This window comes from Poromitra crassiceps (assembly GCF_964638095.1).
Source record: "Poromitra crassiceps genome assembly, chromosome: 11".
NCBI lineage: Eukaryota > Metazoa > Chordata > Actinopteri > Beryciformes > Melamphaidae > Poromitra > Poromitra crassiceps.
This window is the reverse complement of record NC_139643.1, coordinates 25847117-25858069: the sequence shown is the minus strand read 5'-3', so window position 1 is coordinate 25858069 and position 10953 is coordinate 25847117. Positions and strand designations below refer to the sequence as shown.

Sequence of the window (10953 nt, the reverse complement as noted above, 5' to 3'; positions counted from 1 at the left end):
GTGTGTGTGTGTGTGTGTGTAGGTGTGTGTGTGTGTGTGTGTGTGTGTGTGTGTGTGTGTGTGTTGTGTCAGCTATTTTGTGCCTGTTAAGCCAGAGTTACAGTTTCTTCGTTAGCTTGGGAACTGTTTGTTAGTGCAGGACAAAGATGTGCTGGAAAATCATTACGCAGGAAAATTGGTTAAGGAGAGACAGCTGAGATTTACTTTAGCTCTCTTTGTCATCATTTTCTCCCTTTATTGTTTTTCATTATATTTCCAGTCATTTTATTATTTCAACATTCAATATTCAAGATTGGGGGGCAGTCGATGCTGAGGCGGATAGCAGTTGGGTAGAAGCTGTCCCTGTGACGGGAGGTTCTGGTACTGCAAGACATCAGTCCTCTGCCATGGGAGAGGACCCTGGAGAGTTTATGTCCTGGATGTGTGTGGTTGGCCAAACTTTTCTGGGACTGCTTTAGCATCCTGGCAGTGTATACTGGCTCGAGGGCAGGCTACACCCGACCACCTTTTCAGCTCAGCGGATAATGCACTGCAGTCTGGAGATGTCCTTGCCCGAAGCAGCAGCAGACCAGACGTGATGGAGGAGGTGAGGATGGACTCGATGGTGGAGGTGTAGAAAAGCACCAATGCTGCCTTTGGCACGTTGAACTTCCTTAGGGCCGGTGTCCATTTAGCATCTTTTCATCAGCTTCGGCGTCTTTTTTCAGTTGTTTCCAATGGGGGGGAGAGCGTATGCGGGCGCACACGGACGTCTAGACAAAGTGCGCAGCGCCCACCATCTATTTTCACAGCGCTCCGGCGTTTTTGTGCGCCTGACTCCCAGCGCTTCCAGCTGAAAATATTTTAACTTTTCAGAAAGACGCTGGTGTCGGGTGCTGCTTTTCTGGCAACTTAATCATGGAGAAACTATCGCAACAGAAGGGTTAGACAGAAAGGCTTAATTGTGGGAGCAGATTGGCTAGACACTTGATATTTCTGGTGAGTGTTGAGCTAAATCACTGTATGTGTGTTGTTTGCTAATGTTAGCTGTCAGCTATCAAGCTACTACCGCACTGAACTAACGTTAGTTTCAGACTGCTTCCTTGTATATTGTGCGCTGAGATCAGCGCTCCCCAGCGTACTTCCAGCGTTTAACGGTTGGAAAAAGACGCTAGATGGACCGCTACAGAACGTATGTCCTCTGTTGTACCTTCTTGGTGAGAGCTTTGATGTTCAGCTCCCATTTCAGGCCCCGGGCTGATTGTTGAGCCCAGGAAGTGAAAGGACTCCACAGTGTTGACTGCAGCGTCACCCAGGGTGATGGAGGAAGGTGGGGCTGCGTTCTTCCTGTAGTCCACAACCATCTCCACTGTCTTTTGGGCATTGAGCTCCAGGTTGTTTTGACTCCACCAGGTCATCAGGTGGTCGATCTCCTACCTGTACACAGACTTGTCTCCATTAGAGATGAGCCCCATGAGGGTGGTGTCATCTGTGAATTTCAGGAGCTTGAGAGATGGCTGTATAGGTGCAGCTGTTTGTGTACAGGGAGAAGAAGTATGGAGAGAGGACACCGCCCTGGACAGCTCCGTTCCGATGGTCCGAGAGTCTGTGATATGCTTTCCCAGCCTCACATGCTGCTTCCTGTTCGTTAGGAAGTCTGTGCACCACCTGCAGATGGACCAGCTGGGAGGGGTTCTCGTGCAGCAAGGCAGTCATGATCGTGTCGAACGCCGAGCTAAAGTCCACAAACAGACCTGTTATTTTGTAGGTCTTTAAGACTGTCACTTATCCTGATGTATTCGACTGCTTGTGGTTATTGGATTCACAAATACCGACTTGATCAATGCACTTACAACAAAAGTCGCCCAGAGTCAACATCAGCTAAACGTCTTTATTATGAATAGAAATATTACAAACATCCTCGTGAGCATGCTCAGTCCATCCAAACAGTGCTAACACACTTCTAACAGTGCTAACACACTTCTAACAGCGCTAACACACATGCTTCTGTTCGCAGGGGTTTCGTTCCGATGAAAAAGTCCAAATGTAGATTTCCTGAGTCGACGATACGCTCAGAGTCCTGATCACAGTGAAGTGATCACAGTGAAGTGATCACAGTGAAGTGATCACAGTTAACTGATTACAGTTAACTGATCACAGTGATGTGATCACAGTTAACTGATCACAGTGAAGTGATCACAGCTAACTGATCACAGTTAACTAGGGGTGTCACAATATATCGTCCCACGAAATTTCGCGATAGTAAAACGTCACGATATGTATCGTTGAGATGAAATATCATATCGCAAATTTTTTTTTTTTTTTTTTTTTTCTTCAAAAAATAGACTAAGAAACGTCTTTGTTTGTTGAAGTTCAATGTGTGGAAAGTAGTTCAGTTGAACAAGTCTCTGAAGAGACACATGAGAAGTTATACAGGAGAGAAACCATTCAATTGAGTTTCTGGCAAAACTGTTTACTTGACAGGAAAAACTGAAGATGCAAGTCTTGTTGTTTGAGTTTGAAGAAAAACTGAAGATGCATAATGAGAATTTATACTGCTGAGAAACCTTTTAGTTCAAAGTAAATCTAAGTGACGGTGTAACTCATTCTATTTCAAGATAAGCCTTATCTCCAATCTCATGTTTTTTCTAGTTTTTATTGTAATAACAATTTCCCACAACAGCATGTTTTGTATTTGTGCATTTCAAATAAAATACTACTTTTCCAGTCATATATTGTCATTATTCAAGTTTAAAAAAATATTGTTAAAATCGTATCGTATCGTATCGTTATCGTGAACCCAGTATCGTGATACGTATCGTATCGTGAACTGAGTGTATCGTGACACCCCTACAGTTAACTGATTACAGTTAACTGATTACAGTTAACTGATCACAGTGAAGTGATCACAGCTAACTGATCACAGCTAACTGATCACAGTGAAGTGATCACAGCTAACTGATCACAGTTAACTGATTACAGTTAACTGATTACAGTTAACTGATCACAGTGAAGTGATCACAGCTAACTGATCACAGCTAACTGATCACAGTTAACTGATTACAGTTAACTGATCACAGTGATGTGATCACAGTTAACTGATCACAGTGAAGTGATCACAGCTAACTGATCACAGTTAACTGATTACAGTTAACTGATTACAGTTACTGTGAAGTGATCACAGTTAACTGTGATCACTTCACTGTGATCAGTTAACTGATCACAGTTAACTGATTACAGTTACAGTAACTGATTACAGTGAAGTGATCACAGTGAAGTGATCACAGTTAACTGTGATCAGTTAACTGATCACAGTTAACAGGCTTTCTGTTGCTTCTCCGGACCCACAGAGAAATATTAACTGCTGCTCTTTGTGTCTGTGGGATAAAAGGCTGGATTTATTCTGACTGTTACGGCTGTTTGCTTCAAATAAAGGGGAGCAGGGAGACAATAACATGGACGAAAGGAGAAGGACAGAGAGAGGAAGAAAGGAAAGGAAGAGAGTAGAGACAGAGAGAGTGAGAAAGAGAGTGAGAGAGACGGAGAGAGAAAGAGAGTGAGAGAGACAGAGAGAGTGTGAGAGAGAGATAGACAGAGAGAGAAAGAGAGAGAGAAAGAATGAGTGTGTGTGAGAGAGAGAGAGAGAGAGAGAGAGAGAGACAGAGAGAGAAGCTCTGCGGCAGCTGGAATTGATTTCTCGGGATGCGATGGAGAAAAGAGAAGCAGGAAACTGCTGCTCCATCCCCGAGGGCCTCCTCTGACACACACACACACACACACACACACACACACACACCTGTGCACGCACACGCACACACACACACACACACACACACACACACACACACACACACACACACACACACACACACACACACACACACACACTTTGCTGAGTCTGCACATGACACATACTGTACTGTACACACACCATCTTCTCTCTCACGAACACATATACACACACTTTGTATCTCTCTCTCACACACACACACACACACACACGCACACACACGCACACAGGGGCGTCATGCAAGCCAACAATCTGAGGGGGCGAACTCTGGTGCCGCCCGAAGGGCGGCAAAAAATTTGGGGGGTTGGAAGCCAGATTTAGAGCAATATCTAATTTTAAATTAACAGACTGAGCAGGTGTAACCATAAGGCTATTTTTCAAACTGCTCTCAGCCTCCTGGAAAGATCCATAATCACCAGACTAAGTACATTGCCACTGCCCAGGCTCCATGGACTTGACAAAAAAGGGAGACCACATGTTTCAAAGCAATGTAACACAATGTTTATTTTGGCTGGTATTGCCTTTTCAGAAGGTAGAAATCTTTCCTCTAGAGCAGGGGTTCCCAACCTTTTTGTGCCAAGGACTGGTAGATACATGGGAAAAAAAGTTGTGGACCGGTTGTCAATTCTAATGGTTTTAGTTATATATATTTACTCACCAGGTGGCGACAAAGGGTAAATAACAGCCTTTTGTGTTGTACTGTATGTAGCCTATACAGTATTTATGTTTTTGTTTTAACTACAAACATACATAAACGTAAACTTGAAACTATGTTTCAACTACCATACACAGCCTATAATATTATAGCCTATGTTTATTAAAAAAAAAAAAAAAAAAAAAAAAAAAAAAAAAAAAAAATTTACCTCTCAAAAATCTGAGGGGGCAATTGCCCCCTCAGTTACAATGGGCATGACGCTTCTGCACGCACACACACACCTTAGGCACTGCTACACACTCCCCTCGACCTTACACAAACCCGCAGAAGCCCACAGTCAAATCGGAGGAGATCGCCTTTGAAAAAGTTCTTTGTCGGGGGTGTTTTTTTCTCCAGCGCTGTAGCTAAATAAAATGAGCTCTCTCTGATACACTTCAGACGCAACGCGGAACAGAAATAATGAAAGATCCCAGTGTGTGTTTGAGTACAATTCATTAGCGTGATATTGATCTAGTCAGAGAGGAAGAAGGCTCCGCGGGTGCTGCCGCCGTGTGCTCCCAGGGCCATGACAACGTTTTGATTTACGCTGAGTCAGCAGCATTTCGTTTGGCTACAAGCTCTCAGAAACGAATTAGAGACTTTACATTCCTCTGTTTACTGCTTTCTCAAATTGAGCCGGACTATGCAGTGTATTTGAATCAAGTCTTTGTGGGCATGCGACAAGCCACATCGCAGCCATTTTTCTAAACGCTGAAAGCGTTTACAATGCATCGACTCCACCTGCACACCCAGGCCTGTGATGACGGAAAGAGCAGCGATGCAACTAGATACAAAAAAGTATTATGGCTTTTTTACTGTGTGTACTGTGTGCGTCGTCAAAGCAGTACATGAGTAAAATACAGGAGAAAGCAAGAAAATCCCTATAACCCACGGGGATTCGCATAATAACTCTGCTATTATTGGGATTATCAGCATGGCGTGTTTCTCAGTCGGCCTACTCACTTTGTGAATGAACAGGTCAGCCGTGAGTGGGAGAAGTTCATTCATTCAGGCTGAAGTGATTTTCATTCAGGTGATGGTATGTTTTCCCTGGGACATGAGTGGGTGGGAGGCATAGAGACAGTCCGCATGTCTGGGAACGCCCACAAAATGTTAAACGGCTGGCCGATATATCTGGTGTCCACCCGCTATGCCGACCAGCCGCAATGCTGACCTTAGGTTTAGGCGTGGGGGGTGGGAGAGGTTAGGTTTTGGGTTAGGGTCTGGGGGAGGTTAGGTTTAGGCATGGGGGGAGGTTAGGTTTGGCGTGGGGGCTGGGAGAGGTTAGCTCCACCGACACGCTGCACGCCGCCTCGCTCAGCTGGTTCTGCTTGTGGGCTATAGCATTGCGACCTGTCGGCACTGCGGCCTGTCGGCACATAGACGCGGCACCATATATCTCATGGGCTGACTCACCAAAAGACGGTGCTGCGGCTCTAAACTACATGTTTGGGGGTTCTAGAGCAGAACACAAGACGTCTGCTCAGATGTGCGTTTACTGCGGTGGTTAAATCCCCGATCGTGTCTGCCTGGGCTGGGCTATCAGCTAAATTCGATCTTTGCTGAATGGATAGAACGGGGGGAATTTACCCCACCCTGACCCCGCCCCCAGGCTAACCCAGCGTCTATTGTGGGCGTTCCTAGAGCCTGTATGGGTGTTCCCAGACATGCAGACTGTCTCTATCGGCGTCGCCGCGTCGTTAGGCCTGGGTATTGGGGGCTATCCACCTTATTTCTAGCTGCCATGATGCCTTACGTGAAATATGTCAAGTCAAGTCAAGTCAAGTCAAATTTTATTTATATAGCACCTTTCATACACAAAGGCAATTCAAGGTGCTTTACAAAAAAATAATCGAAAAAACAAACAGCAAAGCAATGCACATATAAAAAACACATAAAAAACACAGCCGACAGTTTTAGTTAAAATATATACTCAAATTAACAAACATGAAACATTATTTCTGTTTTAAATAAGTTACAAGGCATTCTTCAGTATTGTTATTACATGTACAGTCCATTTGTTGGAAATGTACAGGAAAAAAAAATTAAAAATTACAGGCCGAGAGAGGCAGTAGTTTAGTAGCAGTTAAAAGCAAGAGTAAACATAAAGGTCTTTAGCTTGGATTTAAAAATAGGCAGAGTAGGGGCAGATCTAATGTGTTCAGGGAGTTTGTTCCAGTTATGAGAGGCATAGTGGGAGAACGCGGCTTCACCATGTTTTGATTTGGTCCTCGGGACAATTAGTAGACCAGTGCCTGAAGATCTCAGGGATCTGGATGGTTCATAGTGTAGAAGCATTTCAGAGATGTAGTGTGGGCCTGACCCGTTGAGAGATTTGTAAACTATTAGCAGAATTTTAAAGTCTATTCTAAGATTTACTGGCAGCCAATGCAGGGATTTGAGAACTGGTGTAATGTGTTCAGCTTTCTTGGTTCTTGTTAGAACTCTAGCAGCCGCATTCTGAATGAGCTGTAGTTGTTTAATAGCTTTTTTGGGAAGACCATTGAAAAGACTGTTGCAGTAGTCTAGCCTGCTAGAAATGAAAGCATGAATTAGTTTTTCAAGATCTTGTTTGGACATATAGCCTCTAATCCTTGCAATATTTTTTAGATGATAGAAGGCAGATTTTCTTATAAGCTTGATGTGGGAGTTGAAATTTAGATCAGAGTCAATAATAATGCCAAGATTTTTTACCTGGTCCTTTGGCTTCAAAGATAGGGATTCGAGGTGAGCAGTAACTTTGAGCCTATATATAAATATGGGTGCTTCTTCCAGTGTAATCGTCCCAGCTCCCTTCCCACCGTTACGTGGCTGACACAGACACAACATACTGTAGCTCTGTAAATGACAGCTGCAGGCGAACGGAGCAAATCACGTCCAGCTTGGCAAAAATCTTGTCGATAAATATCCTGAGTTGTTCAAAGGGCAACATAAATAGCGGATGTGATAGATACAATTATTACATTCCCTCAAATAAGTCGTCAAACGAGTGTTATTTATTGTGACAAACAACTTTTTTTCCCAGCGTTGGAGCTTTAACGAGGAAATGGGCAAGCTGCAACAATCAGTCACGTTCTAGACCGGACCTTGCACTAGGGCTGCCACGATTAGTCGACTAGTCGCGATGACGTCGATGACCAAAATCGTCGCTGACGTATTTGGTTATCGACGTCATCACATGTTTGTTTTTTTTGCTGAAAAAAAGAAAAAAAACATTTGTTTTGTTTCCCCGAAGCTGCTACCTGTGATGGCCTCACTGGCTGGCCTGGCCTCCACGCGTCTCCGTCCTGTCTTTGATGCACATGCGCAGTACCGATCATCCGGGGAAAACGTGACATCACCGTGAACGGAAAAACAAGCAGCTTGCAGCTCCCAGTGCTTTCTCCACAGAAAAAATGTCTAGCCGTCCTCATACGTCCAAAGTGTGGGAGCATTTCACCCACAATAATGTGAAATGCAAAATCTGCTAAAAAAGCTGAACTCGCTTATCATGGCAGCACGAGTATGATGCGCGAGCATCTCAAAGGGAAGCACGTTGTGGCAAATGCAGACGATGATGGAGATAAAGGCTAATTAGCTTGTTAGCTCACTGCCAAACGCAACGTTAAGTTTTAGCTGCTAACGTTAGCTATTGGCTAACGATATTAACGTTAAAAGCCTTGCTGTAACGTTGTCATCATAGCAACGTTAAGCTCGTGTTGCTGACGGGAATACTGGAAACCTCATTTTACTCCGCAGTTTGCACTCTCTACTTACTACATTTAAAAATGTGTTTGATGCCTGAGAAGACTGAAACTATTTATTTTAGTTGATATTTTGGTTGCATACATAGTGAATAGTTTTTGGTTCCATTTCCATTCCACATAGTAGTGCCCTAATTTTATTTAGCATTATTCATTCAATGGATAGTACATACTTCATTGCACTATATGTTTTCAATTTCAATCTGTACTATTTTGCAGTTTTGCAATTTGCACTATATATTTATTACATGCAAGTAAGTACATTGATGCCAGAAATAAATATGCTGCTACATGCTCTAAACTTTAAAGTTCATGAAAATATTATTTTTGAGTGAATTATCATAATTATCTTAATTGTCTTTATTTTTAGTTGGACTTGACACTGACGAAGGCCCGAACCAGGCCGTAACGGTTTGTCTAAAAATAAATGTTGTGTACCACGGGAGCTATCTAAAATTGTGTTGCGAGCCCTTTTTTTCGTTTATTTTCCTGTTTGGTACAGTTGAGCTCAGCACCAACTAGTGGAGGTGCGTAAGTCTCTGGATGCTTTATTTTTAGTTGGCACATGCTTAAAACAACTTGAAGCTACATTTAGAAGCTGATGATAGCTAAATCAGAGCGATTGAGTAATTGTGCGATAAGCTGCAATTTATTAGTCGACTAATCGTTGAAATAATCGGGGACTAGTCGACTATCAAAATAATCGTTTGTGGCAGCCCTACATGTACCTTGCACCCACAATTATTTTACAGCGGGGCATTCAAAAATAAGGTGGATAGTTTTATGAATAGCTTTTTTTGCTATGGGGCCGCCTGGAACCCTCTCAAGGACCCCTGGTGGTCCCAGACCCCACTTTGAGAACCACTGATCTAGTTTTTCAGTATCCATCTCAAATTGCCCGCAAATGGTGCAATTACCTGTTGGGAACCCTCCCCCCACCCCCCAAAGAGTAGTGGGACATTGTCTTAATATGCGGGACGTGGGAAAAGGCATGCAAATGCTGTGCAGTCCCACACAAAGTGGGACGTCTGCTCATCCTGGTCGAAGGTGACCTCTAGCACCTCTGGAAACTCACTGCATTGCCACCAGAACACATCGCACGTCCGCTTAAACGTATCCAAAGAATCTCAACCTGCAACCGTTTGAATCATTCTTTTAGACTTTGGGACTACTAACTTTACTTGTTGTATTTCGGGGTCACTATCGGTCAGCCGCGGCCTACTTACTGGTTGAGCGTGATGCGTATTTTTTGTCTATTGTGGACGCGGCCTTGAAGAGAAAAAACATTTGCTCAGTCAAATTAACCTGGACAAATAAAGGTTAAACGAAAAACACGAGCCCTTAAACTGAATGTGCAATTTCTGCAGCAGGGAGGGATGTGTGTGTGAGTGTCGCACTGTCGTGCACACACACACACACACACACACACACACACACACACACACACACACACACACACACACACACACACACACACACACAGGAAAACCCTGTAAAGTGTATAATTGTGCAAGGGGAATAGACTGTATCCACCTTCAAACGAAAGAGTAATTATTCAAAGTGAATCCTCAGTTGTAGAGTTTGTGGTGAAGTGAATGGAAATATGAATATGGATCAGAGTGCTGGGATTTCTGCCTCGTCAGCTTTTCTTTTCTTTTTCTAAGAGGCATTGCAGCATCAAAGACCTACTTTTGCTCCTCTCCTACCTCACAGATTGTTGCACCAGAGTCATTTTCACACGCAGGAAATGGTCTCGAGCAGCAAAGAGCCATAGAACGTATTCGATTCATAGTCAAATAGATAGACCAGGTGTTCCTGTTCAGTCCTGTCGAGCAGCACAGCCAGGGCTGAAGTGTGACACTCCTTCTGCGCCAGATTCCCATTCAAAACAGGTACTTTCAGATCATCAGTAGTCTCGCTTGCCAGCCTCCCCTCACTTCCGTGAGAGGAGTCTGCAGGCTGCACGGAAACAGGCTGCTGGCATAAGCCCTCCCCCTGCTCTACAGCTGCTCTCCCATTGGAGGCGTCCATTTCAGCCGCCGGCGGACTTCCGCTCCCCCCGCTTACAAGCTCTGTCATTGGCTCCGACCATGTCAATCAGAGCGGCTTCCGCTCCCTCCTCCCTGTGTGTCGCTGTAAATGTTCCCGGGCCCCCGAAGTGAAAACAACAACGCTAACTGGCTAGCAAGCTAACGGAAGAAACCTACACGCTAGCTCGTTGCTACACGCTGAAAATGGCAAGTTGGATTGTTGGAAACAATTTTCCAAGGGCACTGCCGCTAAGCGCCGCCCATCGCAATTCCAGAATGGTGACCAACACTGCCAGACTCCTCTCACGGAAGGGACTGGAGGCTGGCCAGCGAGACTAGATAATCAGTGAGTCATCCATATTTGTTGTTTATAATGTTGTTTACACTGTCTGTCTCCATGTGCCCTTGCAATGGAGAGAAAAAAAATCACAGTAAAAAATCACAGATAAGAAAAGATGCAGTGCCCTACAATCTCCCCGACAACATGCCCTGAGTGCCCTACAATCCCCCCTACAACGTACCCTTTGGGGGCAGGCTCTCCCAAAGTGGGTGCCCTGAGGACAGTGTAGGGGTGCCGCCAAATATTTTAATATGATTTTGAATCTACCTCCTTTACATAATTCATTATATATTTACAATCAGGGAGGCAAACTCATTCAAGTATGCAATAATTAATTAAGATGGGTGCATGTGATGGAATAGTGGCATTAGACAGTG

General features: G+C 44.1%; 1 protein-coding gene across 1 annotated transcript in view; it reads left to right on the top strand.

Moving 5' to 3' along the window:
• Positions 1–1240, top strand: part of LOC310784927 (DENN domain-containing protein 3-like) — a gene marked incomplete at its 3' end in the record, with an annotated part of 27902 nt that extends 26662 nt beyond the window's left edge. Inside the window, exon 22 of the mRNA XM_083645952.1 lies at positions 1229–1240. Coding sequence (XP_083502078.1) covers positions 1229–1240 — 12 coding nt within the window. The remainder of the gene's footprint in view (positions 1–1228) is intronic.
• Between the last annotated feature and the right edge of the window lie 9713 nt (positions 1241–10953).